Below are 16,810 nucleotides of genomic sequence, written 5' to 3'. Positions count from 1 at the left end.
CAACAAAGAAAGAATCCTCAAGGCAGCCAGGGAAAAGAAGACGGTAACATACAAAGGAAAGCCCATTAGATTATCATCAGATTTTTCAGCAGAAACTCTACAAGCCAGGAGGGAGTGGAACCAAATATTCAAACTATTGAAAGAGAGAAATTATGAGCAAGAATAATATATCCAGCAAAGATATCCTTTAGATATGAAGGAGGAATAAAGACCTTTCCAGACATATAGAAGCTGAGGGAATTTTCTAATACACGACCTGCACTACCAGAAATACTAAAGGAGACTATTCGACCATCATCAACAGGGACAATTTGTGACAACATAAAAAGGGGGAGAGTAAAGGCCTGAACTGGAATATGGGAATGGAGAAAGTAACCGTGCTGAAGAAAATGGAATATTATAAATATCAAACTTTCTTTTACATAAACTTAAGGGTAACCACTCAAAAAAAATCCAGAACTGAAATATATACTGTAATAAAACAAGAAACAGAGGGAAACATCATAGAATAACACCACACAGAAATATTAGACAACAACAAAAAGGTAAAGAAACAATGGAGACACAGCCTTACCAGAAAACTAAAGATAGAATGACAGGAAATCCTCACGTATCAATAATCACCCTAAATGTAAATGGACTAAACTCACCAATAAAAAGGCACAGAGTAGCAGATTGGATCAGAAAACTAAACCCAAGCATATGCTGTCTCCAAGAGACACATCTCAGCTACAAGGACAAGTATAGACTCAAAGTGAAAGGGTGGAAATTGACGCTGCAAGTAAATGGTACCCAGAGAAAATCAGCTGTAGCCATAATGATATCAGATGAAACAGACTTCAGGGTGAAAAAGATAACAAGAAACAAAGATGGACATTTCATAATGGTAAAGGGGACTATAAAACAAGAAGACATAACAGTCATCAATATTTATACCCCCAATCAGGGAGCACGGAAATATACTAAGTAACTACTAACAGAACTAAAGGGAGAAATTGACTAAAACACAATTAGACTAGGGGACTTAAATACATCATTGACAGCTATGGATAGATCATCCAAACAGAAAATAAATAATGAAATAGCAGCCCTAAATGACACATTAGATGAAATGGACATAATTGACACATATAGAGCACTTCATCCTAAAACATCAGACTATACATTCTCTTCTAGTGTACATGGAACATTCTCAAGGATAGACCATATATTGGGACATAAAATCAGCCTCAGCAAATTAAAAAAGACTAAAATCATACCAAGCATATTCTCTGATCACAAGGCTTTGAAATTGGATATCAACTGCAAAAAGAAAGCAGGAAAAAACACAAATACATGGAGATTAAACAACATACTTTTAAAGAACGACTGGGTCAAAGAAGAAATTAGAGGAGAGATCAAAAGATACATAGAAACAAATGACAATGAAAATACATCCTACCAAAATTTTTGGGATGCAACAAAAGCAGTTTTAAGAGGGAAATTTATATCATTACAGGCCTATCTCAAGAAACAAGAAAAATCCCAAATAAATAAGCTCATGTTACACCTTAAAGAACTAGAAAAAGAAGAACAAGTGAAACCCAAGGTCAGCAGAAGAAAGGAAATAACAAAAATCAGAGCAGAACTAAATGAAACAGAGAACAAAAAGACAATAGAAAAAATTAATGTGACAAAGAGCTGATTCTTTGAAAAGATTAACAAAATCCACAAACCCTTGGCTAGACTCACTAAGATAAAAAGAGAGAAGACACTAATTAACAAAATCAGAAATGAAAAAGGGGAAGTTATCACGGACACCACAGAAATACAAAGGATCATCCAAGAATACTATAAAGGACTATATGCCACCAAATTCAATAACCTAGAAGTAATGGACAAGTTCTTAGAAACATATAGTGTTCCAAGGCTGAACAATGAAGAACTGGAAAATCTAAATAGACCGATTACCAGTAACGAAATTGAATCAGTCATCCAAAACCTTCCCAAAAGCAAAAGTCCGGGAATAGATGACTTCACTAGTGAATTCTACCAAACCTTCAAAGAGGATCTAATACCAATCCTGCTCAAACTCTTCCAAAAAATTGAAGAAGAGTCAGTACTCCCTAACTCATTTTATGAGGCCAACTTACCCTGATACCAAAACCTGGTAAGGACAACACAAAAAAAGAAAACTACAGACCAATATCTCTGATGAATACAGATGCAAAAATCCTAAACAAAATTCTAGCAAATAGAATACAATAATGCATTTAAAAGATTATTCACCATGACCAAGTGGGGTTCATCACTGGGGCACAAGGATGGTTCAACATCGCAAATCCATCAATGTGATACATCACATAAACAAAATAAAGGACAAAAATCATATGATTATATCAATTGATGCAGAAAAAGCATTTGACAAGATACAACATCCATTTATGATTAAAACTCTTAACAAAATAGGTATAGAAGGAAAATACCTTAACATAATAAAGACCATATATGACAAGCCCTTAGCTAATCTCATAATTAATGGTGAAAAACTGAAGCCCTTTGCTCTACGTTCAGGAACACGACAGGGCTGTCCCCTATCACCTCTGCTTTTCAACATAGTGTTGGAAGTCCTTGCCAGAGCAATCAGGCAAGAGAAAGAAATAAAAGGCATCCAAATTGGGAATGAAGAAGTTAAATTACCAGTCTTTGTAGATGACATGATGCTATATATAGAAAACACAAAAGACTCCACCAAAAAGCTATTAGAAACAATCAATGAATTCAGTAAGGTTGCTGGCTACAAAATCAACGTACAAAAGTCCATTGCATTCCTATATACTAACAATGAAATCTCAGAAAAAAAAATACAAAAAACAATTCCTTTTGCAATTGCAGCAAAAAGAATAAAATACCTAGGAATAAACTTAACCAAGGATGTGAAGGATCTATATGCTGAAAACTATAAGACATTTTTGAAGGAAATTGAAGAAGAGACAAAGAAATGGAAAGACATTCCATGCTCATGGATTGGAAGAATCAACATAGTTAAAATGGCCATGTTACCCAAAGCAATATACAGATTTAATGCAATCCCCATCAAAATCCCAATGGCATTTTATAAAGAAATAGAACGAAAAATCATCAGATTTGTTTGGAACCACAAAAGACCCCGAATAGCCAAAGTAATCTTAAGAAAAAAGAACAATACTGGAGGTATCACACTCCCTGACTTTAGCTTGTACTACAGGGCTACAATAATCAAAACAACATGGTATTGGCAGAAAAACGGACACATAGACCAATGGAATAGAATTGAGAACCCAGAAATAAAACCACATAAATATGGACAGATAATTTTTGACAAAGAAGCTAAAAACATACAATGGAGGAAAGACAGCCTCTTCAATAAATGGTGCTGGGAGAATTGGATAGCCACGTGCAAAAGAATGAAACTGGACTGCTATCTGTCACCATGTACCAAAATTAATTCAAAATAGATCAAAGACTTAAGCATAAGACCTGACACAATAAACTGCATAGAAGAAAACATAGGTACTAAACCTATGGACCTTTGGTTCAAAGAGTATTTTATGAATTTGATTCCAAAGGCAATGGAAGTAAAAGCTAAAATAAACAAATGGGACTATATGAAACTTAAAAGCTTTTGCACAGCAAAAGAAACCACCGACAAAATAAAGAGGCAACCAACTGAATGGGAGAAGATTTTTGCAAACAGTGCCTCCGATAAGGGGCTAATATCCAAAATATACAAGGAACTCATGAAACTCAACAACAAAAAAACAAACAACCCAATTGAAAAATGGGCAGAGGACCTGAAGAGACATTTCTCCAAAGAGGACATACAAATGGCAAATAAACATATGAAAAAATGCTCAACATCACTAATCATCAGAGAAATGCAAATAAAAACCACAATGAGATATCGCCTCACCCCAGTCAGAATGGCTATCATCAACAAGACAAATAGTAACAAGTGTTGGAGAGGCTGTGGAGAAAAAGGAACCCTCATACACTGTTGATGGGAATGCAGACTGGTGCAGTTGCTATGGAAGGCAGTGTGGAGGTTCCTCAAAAAATTACAAATAGAATTACCATATGACCCAGCAATCCCTCTCCTGGGTATCTACCCAAAGACTTTGAAATCATTTATACATAAAGACACGTGTGCTCCAATGCTCATTGCAGCTTTGTTTACGGTAGCCAAGACATGGAAACAACCAAAATGTCCTTCGATCGATGAATGGATAAAGAAGTTGTGGTATATATACACAATGGAATACTATTCGATGATAAGGAAAGATAATATAGGAACATTTGTGACAACATGGATGGATCTTGAGAGTATAATGCTAAGCGAAATAAGTAAGACAGAAAAAGCAGAGAACCCTGTGATTTTACTGATATGTGGTATATAAACCAAAAACAAGACAAACAAATGAGAAACAAAAACTCATAGACACAGACAATAGTTTAGTGGTTACGAGAGGGTAAGGGGGATGGGGGGAGGGAGAATAGAGTAAGGGGGATCAAATATATGGTGATGGAAGGAGAACTGACTCTGGGTGGTGAACATACAATGGGATTTATAGATGATGTAATACAGAATTGTACACCTGAAATCTATGTAATTTCACTAACAAATGTCATCCCAATAAATTGGGGGGAAAAAGAATATTAGTTTCCATTTTTACATGACCTGAAACACTCTATAAAATCAAAGGTCCTCACCAAAGCAGTGTCCAGATTGTTTAAAAAAATGGTTGTTTATGTTTATAAACTACTGGCTTTCTTTTAAAAAATTGAAAATGTTTTCCTGGTTAGGCAATTAACTCCTTGAAGGTGGGACCATTGCTTGTTAATTTTTGTATGCCAGGTCCTAGAACTGGGTCTGGCAGGGAGTGACACTAAATGTAAGTGTCGAATGGCTACATCATTACTTTAGCTGTGAGCACAGTCATATTTCTGGTAGTTAAAAAGGAAGCTATCCCCCAAATAATAACTTTACAGTGGAGAATCCTGGTACACACCACCTTAACCAAGTGATGAAGGTAACATCACTACTGATAAATCATGTGGATATTATGCAACCTGCTTTGGGCTGAAAAATGGTCCCCAATGATATCCAGGTCCTGATCCCTGGAACCTGTGACTATATTATATGGCAAACCTTATATGGCAAAAAGGACTTTGCAGGTTCAGTTGAGATGGGGAGATTATCCTGGATTATCTGGATGTGCACAGTGCAATCCAAGAGTCCTTATGAGAGGGAGGCAGAGAGAGATTTGACTATGGAAGAAGAGAACGCAATGTGATGATGGAAGTAGAGATTGGAGTAATGCAGTCAGCAGCCAAGAAGCAAGGAACTATTTTCACCGGAGCCTCCAGAAAGAACAAGGCCGGCTGACACCTTGATTTTAGCTCTACAAGATTCATTTCAGACTTCTGGCCTTCAGAATTGTAAGATAATAAATTTCTGTTGTTTTAAGCCACTAAATTCATCGTAGTTCATTACAGCAGCAACTAATACATTCCCCCTGATACAATGTGAGAAGAGCACTTCACCTTTATGGTTTTTCTCCCCAAAATCCATATCCCCTGTTTCATAATGAAAAGATATCAGACAAATCCAAATGGAGGGATATTCTACAAAATACCTGACTAGTACTCTTAGAATGTGTCAAGATCATGAAAAACAGAAAAGAACCTAAGGCATCATGATGACTAAATGCAGTGTGGTGTCCCAGACTGGATTCTGGGACAGATAATGACAATAGTAGAAAGGCTGGCAAAATCTGATTAAAGTCTGCAGTTTAGATAATAGTATTGTACCCATGCTAACTTTTTAGTTTTGTTGATGTCAACAATAGAGGACACTGAATGAAGGGTATATGGGAACTCTTTGTACTATTGTTGCAAAATAAAATGTTTCTAAAGGAATCCACCCCAGCATCTTATCAGATCTGTCATTGGAAGTAGAAATAATACAGGGGTGTGTTTCAGGGGTCTAGGGCTGCACTGATTGCATTCTTCCAGCAGAGAGGAAGAAAGAGCTGGAAAGAGAGATGACTGAGGATAGAGGGAAGGTACCACTCTCTATTGCCTTAGGTGACATTGGGTGGTACCAATGCATCCAGTTATCCTGGAGCACAGGCAAGGGGGAAATGCCACTATATTTTTACGGATGGAGACTTCATGGCACAGAACAATTCAGTGATAAGTAATGACCACTGAATTGATTTGACTTGCCCAAGCTCACTGAGCAAATGGATAAATGGAATATAAATTGTCTAACTTCCACGTATATGGTGGTTAGGCAAGAAAGTTCAGCTCATTTATAATATTTTAAGAATACGTATATTTTATCCATATAATAAACTTTGGGTTACTGGATAACAAATGGATTTCAGTCTCCATAACTTTTCTAGATTTGACCACACTTTTCTTTCCCTCATACCCTGTCTGACCACTCAAGGTTCAAATCAGGTTTATAGCACTTGCGTTTTCTGGTTTATTTCTTTTCTGTTTTATTTGTCTCTTTGGTGGTTTTCTCTTCTTCCCTCCTCACCATTATACTTACCAGGTGTTATCTATTGCTGCATTAAAAAATTACCATAAAACAGTGGATTAAAATAAAAAACATTTGTTAACTCAGTCTCTGTGTGTCAGGAATTTGGGTGTGGCTTGACTGGGTGGTTCTGGCTCAGAGTGTCTCTTGAGATTGTAGTGAAGACATCAGCTGGAGCTGCATTTCATCTGAAGGCTTGACTGCGGCTGGAGGATTTCCAAAATGGCTTCCTCACATAGCAAAGGACAGGAGGCCTCAGTTGCCCACCATGTGAACTTGTGACTTGAATGTCCTCACAACATGCTGGCTGACTTCCCTTAGAACAAGAGATCAAGGAGAGTGTATGGAGGAAACTGCAATGTCATTCGTCATCTAATCCTGGAAGTTACGCACTATCACTGTTGCCTTATTCTATTAGTTAAGAGCCAGTCACTCAGAGCAGCTCACGTGTAAGGGAAGGGAAATTAATCACCACCTCTTGAAGGAAAAAATATCAAGAACTGGTGGATATATTTAAAAACCACCATAGCGGGTGTTCTCTTCGTCTTGAGTCTGATTAAGAGTTCGGTCTTCCACTCTAGGCTTTCTCTGGGCATTTGCATGTACTTTTGCGGCTTTGTGTGGCTCAAAATGAAACTGACTGTTTCTTTCTGCTGATGTCCCCCCTCCACCCCCCACTCCGCCAAATTTTGAAGCCCCATGAAAAGTCATGGAGTGTTAAGAAAAGGGAAGGGAACTTGAAATGATCCCAGCTTTACCGGATCTGGATATAGTCATCTGTCTCTTTTGTTCCTGCTGCAGCACTACAATTTGACAGATCTGATTCTTCTCAAGCAAGGGGTGCTACAATCTTTTCAGCAGCTTTTCCACAGCGCTGTCACAAACATAATACTGAAATCATGCTCAGTAGCCACTGACTTTCACCACATGACCTTCTCCTCAAAGCCTAACACCATTTGACCCTCGGTGAGCCTTTCTCTATACATTGAAACTATTTGGCATTCAGTGGCCTGGTTCTCAGGTATTCCTCTTCTATTTCACCTCTCTGCCTTCAGACTTCAGTTTTCATTTCCGTTAACTTCCTTACTTTCCCTTGTGTATATAGTGAACTCAATATGCCTAAAAGCGGATCAGCTTCCCTCTTGTTCTTGCTCTTTATTCTCTGACTCATGAGCCTAAAAAAAAAAAAAAAAAATCACCATCTTGAGCTTTTCCTTGCTTATAGTTCCTACATTTTCATGGGATTCTTGCCCCTGTATTGTGGCAAAAACAATGTAGTCTGGGACAATTCTCAGCCATTATCAGAGATATCAAAAAGCCCCAATTCAGTGGTTCTTCATTCAGCTTCATGTTGGTCCAGTTGCTGGTTCCATTCTGAACTGGAGATTCCAGTCTCCTGTCTGTTCCCAGTTCCTGCCCTGATTTCTTAACTTTTTCTGCCAGGTTTCCCTACTGCCTAAATTAGCATTTCTCACTCTTTGATCTTGTTAAAGTGCAGGTCATGATTCATGAAATCTGGGATGGTGCCTGAGAGTCTGTATTTCTAACAGGCTCTCAGGTGATACCCATGCTGCTGGATCAAGGACCACACTTGGAGTAGAAAGGACCCATAGCGACCATGTCCTGAATGTGCTTCCTTGCTCACCAGAAGGAAAAGCACAAGCATTGTCACATTGTCAGGATCTCTAGGTTGCACACTGCCTGCATCTTTGTTCCCCACCATAGCAGTGTGCTGGAATCCCCTGGAGATTGATAAAAAAAATACTGATTCTTGGCTTACATCCCTAGAGATCTGAGTCAGTAGGTCTGGGGTAGGACCTCTGAATCTGTATTTTTAAGCACCACAGGCAATCTTGATGATTTTTTAAGAGCCAATGTCTTATAGGCTAAAGTGCAACTGAAACCTTAAATGTAAAGTCTTCCCCAGAAGATCCAACCTCCTTTATTTCTCATTTATTACTCCCCTTCAAACTTCAAACATTTTCTCCAGGCAGACTGTCTGTCACACATACCCAGAGCACCCCCTTCTCTTTACTCTGGTTCCACCTACAAGTTCTACCCACTCTATAATTAATTTATTGTGTCTGTGTATGCTCATTATCACTCTATCTGGAACACCAACTACTGGAAACCACAGTGCCATGCGCATAGCTGGTGGGAAGAGACTTTGTCTCCATTCTCTTTGGTCCTGTTGAGCCCGCCTATTCTCCCCAATTCTAACAGGTCACTGACCCCTCATATCCAAGTCCCACATAAAATCCACTTTTCTGGAAGAATGCAAAATGTGATTTGCTTGACTGAAATAGAATGAGAACTGACACCCCTGCCCCAACACATTAGAAACGATGCTGAGTCACTCTCCACTTCTATTCAGAAACTAGAGTCCCTGAGGACAAGGACTTCGTATTATATTTGTTCTGTGTATCTTTCATAAGTCCAAGGCATTTCATGCTCACCATTAAAAAAAAAAAATCTAAGCAAATGTCTGAATATGTTTGGTGATCTGCCACAAGGTGACACATAATGGAAGGGATCGAGTCATTTAGCTAATTAGTTGAAATGACATCAAAATTCTCCAATTAGATTTTTTAAAAAACATCCTTGATCCAAGAAAATATTAGGCATTGAACCTCACGGTATCTTCACTCCTTGAATACCATTAGAACAAGTCTCTAGTGCTGTGGAACACGTAATGCTAACACCGGCTGTGAGAAATCAATACCTAGCAGCATCAGCTTAACTTACATAGGAAGAAACACTAATGGCCCAGTTGGATTTACGAAGTGAGTCTGACTCAGCACAGAGGGGTGTCTAAAGAAATAAAGGGAAACAGCATCCAGGAGTCCTCTTTGTGAACCGAAATTTGCCCTCTAGACCAGACTTCTTAACAGGAAAACAAGATCCTTCCATCACAATCTCACCCAAACCTGCCTCTAGCTGCATTTCACACTGATCTTTCCCCACCCACTCTCTCATCCAACTTGGATGGCTTTTCTGGACTTGTATTTGTCCCCTGCTCAATGCTGTGCTCTTCCCTTTATGCCTCTGTCCTAGGCACATACTATTTTCTCTGTTGAAAAGTTTCTGCCAAACACTTAACCTTTAAGATCAAATGTCACCTTCTCTGGAGAAAAGTAGTTGCTCCATCCTAGGGAGCAGATGGGGGTCTAAATTGGGACTTTTTAAAAGAAGCCAGAGTTTATTTCTATTTAAACAATACTCAAGGAACTTTCAGGAGGTTAAAAGGCCTAAAGATAACGGGTTTAATATAGTATTATAGGCAGGTGCTGGCTGTTGCTGCCAGTGTTTTGAAATTCTCAGGACAACCCTAGGCAGTTTGATGCCTCACTAATTCTTCTCGTTCAAGAGTGGTGAATTCCCCTGAGTTTTGGCATAATTCATACAAGGCTATTCTCCCAGTAATGATGACAGAAAACAATGCCAGAAGCAATCATGGTTGCTGAGAGGAAGAAAGGTAAATGATCAGAGAAGAAAGTCACCACAGCAATTTCGAGAAGCAAAAATATTAATCCAGTATAGAACAAACAGAAGCATTTGCAGAATCTACGTGAAAACCCTTCTTTTTTGAAAGCTTATCCTCAGACTGAGCTTCAGTAGCTGGGATCATGATGGGTCTTATAATAACATGTATCTTCATGCTGTTTTTTCCAAGCTCTTGCACAGTGCCTGGAAGCTGGTCAATGTTTGATAAATGTCTTTCAAGTAAATGGAGGAGTCACTGATTGATTCACTTATATGAGTAGGGCTTTTTGCCTACTGATCCAAGGTCAATCTATTTTCTGAACTTACTGAGCTTTTCTAAAGTGAAATCACAACAATAATCTCTCAATCACAACAATAATGATAGTTATAGTAGTAGCAGCTAATATTAATTGAGCACTTACTATGTGCCAAATATTATGAAGTCTTAACATGGATAATTTTGTTTAACTTCACAAATTATTCCCACTTTACAGATGAGGAGCTTGAAGCTTAACACACCGAATAACTTGCCAAGGTAATAAATGAGGGAGCCAGGATTTCGGCAGAACCCATATACTGCTTTATTAAGATATCCTGCCAGTAACTAATCCAAACCACTAGGCTGATGGTTATTGACTCCTAATGGGCGGTACTGATCTCCTCTGAGAAGCTCTTCCCCCTGCACAAGCCCTTTGGATTTATGGAAGGAGCATGGCAACATTCTCGGTGCTGTAACCTGCCACTGAAAATTTCCATGACAACACAGTTGGAAGCTTTCTTCCTGGGCCCTGACTCGGTGATAAGCGCAAGCTCCTTTATTCCTTATGGACCCTGGAAAAACAAAATCTTCAATGGCAACGCCTTGTTAGTAACTGGCTTCCTATGATGTACCTGGAACAGCTGGCTCTACAGAAGTCCTGAAGACACGCACTTGTAATGTATTATGAGTTGTTGGCTAAAGGTCTAAGCTCAACTCTAACAGTATCTCCTCAATAAAGCCTCCCCTGGCACCACATTAACTCAAAGTTATTTCCTTCCACTCTCAAATCCCTCAGTATTCTATCTGTAACTGCTTTACAGTTCATTTTTCCACTGAGGGCTTAAGAGGAAATTTGCTAAAAAACGTGGTAAGCATTCAGTAATGAAGTGCAAATAACTGCACGAAAATGCCAGTTCATGTCATTTTCAGATGCAATGAGAAAAGACCCATTTTTCTGGAAAAGACCACTGATCTTTGAGAGTTAAGAATACAGCTGGCTCACAATTGAATTTCACCTGGTACAGGGAACGAGAGTGGCCTGGTAGACCTGCAGGTGTGCATTCGGCTTCTTGTTTTCCCAGAGGTCAGTAGCTGAAGGTTTAAGGCACGAGTCCTGTGCCTATTTGTGCTCAGTTGTATTCCCATTCAGAGGCTCACACATGGACATCTGTGTGCATTTAGTTCCGAGACCGACCCCATTTTATAGCAATCTTCACCTGTCCTTCTAATGTAGTGGCAAAGATGAGAAAAATGGTCTGTGAGTGCCCTCGAGATTCACAGGCATATAGCATCAAGGATTTGCAGCACCTCTGCCGAGTGCTAGCAACACTCATGAAATACCTCCCATAGATGCTGAATCTTACATGAGAAGCCACAGGTACCTGTTTGAGCAGACTGGGCATAGGAACCGCAGCCGGCTGCTGTGTTCTCATCTGGGGAGAGCAGGTGACTGGGCAGTGATTGAAGTGTCCAGCAGGGGGCTGGCATTCTCTGTCTATAAGGAACCCTGTTTCCTCTTCACAGCCTCAGTTCAGCAGAGCTGCTGTTTGCTGGTGAAGGCGGTGACGTCTAAAGCCTCCTGCCTATAGGATTTGAGGCTTGCTCAGTGCAGTTTTTTTCTACCCACTTTAAAACTCCAGGTTCTAAATATCAGGAAAGACAGGAAATGCCGTGTGAAAATAGCAAGCCAAAAGTTCTTAGTTAACTGCAGCCAGGGAGGCTCAGACTAAAATGGAGGTAAAAAGAGTCGATACAGAGTGGGTTTCATTCTAAGCCCCCCCCTTTTTTTTTTTTTACTGAGTTTGTTGTTTTGTTGGTTAACTTATTGAATTTAGAGATGGATTGCATTGGTCATGTGAAGACCAGAGCAGAAGCAGCATTTAAATAGTAACAGACAATTTTGAATGCTGTAGTGTATATATACTTAAAATATTTTTAGTAAAGAAGCTAGAGAGCCCACCAGAGATTTTATCCTCATCTTCACCCAACTGCAAAATCAAAAGTTAAGAAACAGCATCTAAGGGCACGATTTCGGTGCGAAAGAATCTAGAGGATGGCTCTCAATGACTGCTTGCTTCTGAACTTGGACCATTTCGTGCACTGCAATGTCTCCAATCACAGTGCGGATCTCCCCACGAGTGAGGACCGGTTCTACCCGGGGATACTCTATGTCATCCCGGCAATCTATGGGGTCATCATCCTGATAGGCCTCATTGGCAACATCACCCTGATCAAGGTCTTCTGCACTGTGAAGTCCATGCGCAACGTGCCAAACCTGTTCATCTCCAGTCTGGCTTTGGGAGACCTGCTCCTCCTGGTAACGTGTGCTCCCGTGGATGCCAGCCGCTATCTGGCCGACAGATGGCTGTTTGGCAGGACTGGCTGCAAGCTGATCCCCTTTATACAGCTTACCTCGGTGGGGGTGTCTGTCTTCACACTCACGGCTCTCTCGGCAGACAGGTAAGTACTGGAGGAAAGTTATATTCTCTCTGAGGGTGCCGCATGCCTCAGTAAATGAACTACCACATCGGGACAGACAAGCTGTTTGCACAAAGGCAAGTTTTGCTCAAACTCAGATTCCCTTCCAGGCATGTTTTTGTTCTGGGCATTACTTCTTCAGTTTGACATATTACTTCAAGAGAGAAAAGTTAATGGATGGCAGGGAAAAAGGGGGACAAGTGAGAAAAAAATCTCAGCATAAGATGGAGTTGCGTTTTCTGGAGACGAATGGATGTAGCATGGCTTTTCTGAACTTGTCCCTCCCTGAAAAATTAATTGACCAGTGAGAGAGAGAAAAAAATCACAGCTAATAGAATTTAAACCCCAGGCAAATGTTTCTCAGAGGCAATTCAAAATCTTCAGAGAACAGAAAAGGACCACTGCATTTCTTCTTCAAAGTATTCTTTCAGAAATAACCGAGGGGAAAATAAGTGGCATTTCTTTCAAATTCATTTTCCTCAGCTTAACTTTTCTTACATCTGATTTTGTATTTGGCTCTCTCTAACTGAGCAGTTTATGTTCTAGTTTTTCTGAGTACTTCTTAAGTGAAATCATGCATTATTGGATTTTTTTGTCTTGAGAAAGCTCCATTCAAGGTTGATTTTTGTATTTAAATGTCTTTGTTGATGTACTTCCATATGCAGTGCTTTTGAGGTTTTGGGGGTAGGGGAGGGTGTCAGTACAATGTTTTGTTCTGGGAAATATACATATTTGTCAACTGCATTTCTCGTGTGAACCTATTGCTTAAATTTCATATTTATTCATTCGTAAAAATCCATATTCACTCTGAATATTTATCAAGCGTCTATCTCGTCACAAGTTCCTGCTTGAATTAACCAGGCAGGAAATACCTTCCGGTTGTTCACACAGGTTGCTGAATGTGTCTTATGTACCTGTGAGCTCTAGAAACTGGATACAGTAATGAATATACTCCAGACACATAGACCAGATGGTCAAACTAAGAAAAACTGGCACAATGAACCAGAGACTATACATTTTTATTTTAAAATCAACTCTATGCTATGGTGTTAAAGGTACCTAAGGATTTGAAAGTATACCAGGAAAGGCATAGAAGCAGCTCTTGAAAGTTTATACTCTGAAGAAAATATCCCACATTTTAATACATGTGGTGCCGGAGTCTCATTTTGTAGAGGAACAAACAGTCCCCAGGTGATCTGGCTTTGTCGAGTAATGAACAAATAAAGATAGTGTTATCAGTATTTGTAGACATGTGTTTATACTCAGCTGCCTGAAGTACACTGCTCAGCACACAAGACATTTTCAAAGATTGAAAATGAGCAGCCCAGAAAGGAGGTTTGCATGTAACACCTGCTGGACAGGGTTTCTCAGTTCCTGCCTCTCATCTCCAGCCTGCTGTGATCCTGAACATTTGCCCACCAGGTTCTAATGACCACATGCAGTTTCACATGTTGATTCAGGGCAGGCAAACTTTGGAGCTGATGGAAGGTCTCCGGCTGTTTACCAACTGGCCAAGGGCATCTCAGGATGAGGGGAATTTTCTTGATGGGAAGATGAGATTTTGGTTTCCGGGTTGGTGAATGCAATGGTACAGATGGTGTTTACTGTCTTCTTGGGGTGTGTCGGGGGGTGGCAGAGAGGAAAGTGAGGGTATGGCGTGTAAAGGTGCAGCTGCACGGAACTCCTCTCTGGAGTTTCAAAGCAGACCAAATTCACCATCAGCAGAAAGGTGCTTTCAGAAGCTGGGTTGCATGCTTTGGCAGCTCTAGTGTGTTCTCGGTGAGTTTATAGTTACTGCATATCTTTCCCAATTTCATAAATTACTATCAGCTTCCATGTAACTAACTTTTTGTGTTTTGCTAAGGCTTAAAAAGGCTGATGGATCATCTGAATGACAGGTAGTGCATCTAACCAATTTCCACAAGAATAGGGATTGAGCTACTTAAATAATGTAAGACTGTACTTACCTATTTCATTTTAAAAAGCTCTTGGTGCTCTATAAAAACCTCATGAGATTAAGTAGCTCAATATATATATATATAATCTCCACACATATACACTGTATATATTTTTTCTTAACAAGGTATAATCTACATATATACAGTAAACTGAACAAGTGTACAATTCAATATATTTTCTATACATGTCTATATAACAACATTGCCACCACCCAGATGAAGATATAGAACAATTCCAGCACCCCAGGAGTTTTTTTTATGTCCCTTTCCAGTTAATACCCACCCCCACAGAGAAGCAATCACAATTCTGAGTTTAATTACCAGAGATTATTTCTGCCAGTTCTTTAATCTTATATAAATGAAATCATACTTCTTATGCTTCTCATTGTGTTTATGGTAATCATCCATCTTGATGCACATGGCAATGGTTTGTTCTTTTTAATTGTTGTATAGTAGTCCATTGTATGAATATACCTCGATTTATTTATCCATTCTAATACGAATGGATATTGAGTAGTTTCCAATTTTGGGTTGATAATAACCTGCTCTTGATATTCCTATTCATGCCTTTTGGGGTACATAACTGTTTATTTCTCTTGGGTATGTGCATGGGAGTGGAATTGCTTGATCATAGGGGGTATATATTTAGTAAATATTGTCAATGAGTTTTCCAAGCTGGTAGTCTGTAGTTGAAAGATTCATAAAAGGGTGAACCAGAAGACCTTCCAAACTGTATGAGCATCACAATCATTGGGGAACTTGAAAAATATACAGATTCTTTGCTCCCATCCTAAATCTGCTGAATCAGCTTTTCTGAGAGACGACCAGGCGCAGCAATAATCATGCATCTCTGCATTTTTCTAGAAAAGTTTATACTGCTACCACTGTGTCAAAGGGAAACTTCAAGACAGCTCCAAACACCAGAATTCTGGCTTTCACATGGCCAACCAATTGCAGATTTCCTTTCAAGTGCCTTCATATTGGTTCCCACCCTCCCTCTCCTTCCATGCTTTCTTCCCTTTACATACACACTGATAGCCTTGGACATGGTGGTTACACTGATGCATTTCTGGCTCTGCTTCCTTGCTTATGCTGTGTCCTACCACTATCCAGAATTCTTCTCCTTTTAAATTAGAAGACTTGACTTCCCATCCCATATGATATGTGGTTTGGAATTGGCATCAATAGCCCTGCATTCTAGGCTTTTTTCTGCCATTACTACCTAGAAGAGGGAGTCAGACCAAGTTGTTTAACTCTCTGACCTTAACTGAATAATCTGTAAAATAACATATAATAGTTGAACTTGATTATTTCAAAGGTCCATCCAAGTTTTAAAATCTTATGTTTTTGTTTTTAATCTGTTATCTTGCCTATCATTTGGAATTTGGCTCGAGTCTCCTCCTTAAAGCCCTAAGTTGGGCTATTCTAGCCCAAATTTCATAACCCTCTTCTAAACATGGGGCTTATTATCTGAGACATGAATTATCTTGTGACATCTTTCATCTTGCTGTTTTGAAGTATTTTACTCATTTGTCTTTTTTTTTAGCCTCTCATATATTCATTGTTTTAACTTTTCAAATAGATTATTAAGAATGTTGAGGGCAGAGATTTCTTATATATCTTCCACAGTGCCTCACGTGGTTCCTTGTACCAAATGGATGATCAATAAATTTTGATTAATTAAAATTATGGTTAATTAATATATACTTTTCTCTCATTCTTATTATTCTTCCCCCCTTTTCTGGAATTCACTGGAAAGCATATTCTTAAAAACATATTATGCAGTCACCTGCTTCTTATCTGTTCCTCTTTATTAAGCTGTCATTATTTGGTAAATGAGAGAAAAGCTATTCTTTGTGAATCAGTAAATAGATTCAGGAGATAAATAGATGAGTGGATAGATGGAAAGATAAGTTGATGGATGGGAGGATGGATGGATGGATGGATGGATGGATGCATGGACGGATGCATGGATGGATGAGTGAATGGGCAGATAGATGGACAGATGGTTTGATAGATAGGTGAATAGTTGGATGGATGGATATATTTTTTATATAATGATCTTTC

At 39.2% G+C, this 16,810-nt stretch overlaps 1 protein-coding gene across 2 annotated transcripts in view; it reads left to right on the top strand.

Moving 5' to 3' along the window:
- The first annotated feature begins 11,963 nt into the window (after nt 1–11,963).
- Nucleotides 11,964–16,810, top strand: part of GRPR (gastrin releasing peptide receptor) — a 40,170-nt gene continuing 35,323 nt past the window's right edge. Inside the window, exon 1 of one of the 2 annotated variants that reach the window (XM_081042287.1) lies at nt 11,964–12,767. In XM_081042287.1, the coding sequence (XP_080898413.1) occupies nt 12,361–12,767 (407 nt within the window). In that variant the 5' untranslated portion in view covers nt 11,964–12,360. The remainder of the gene's footprint in view (nt 12,768–16,810) is intronic. The other variant, XR_013992926.1, reaches the window with a different exon arrangement.

This window comes from Rhinolophus hipposideros (assembly GCF_964194185.1).
Source record: "Rhinolophus hipposideros genome assembly, chromosome: X".
NCBI lineage: Eukaryota > Metazoa > Chordata > Mammalia > Chiroptera > Rhinolophidae > Rhinolophus > Rhinolophus hipposideros.
Note: the sequence above shows the minus strand (reverse complement) of the source record. Positions and strands in the feature narration are given on the sequence as shown.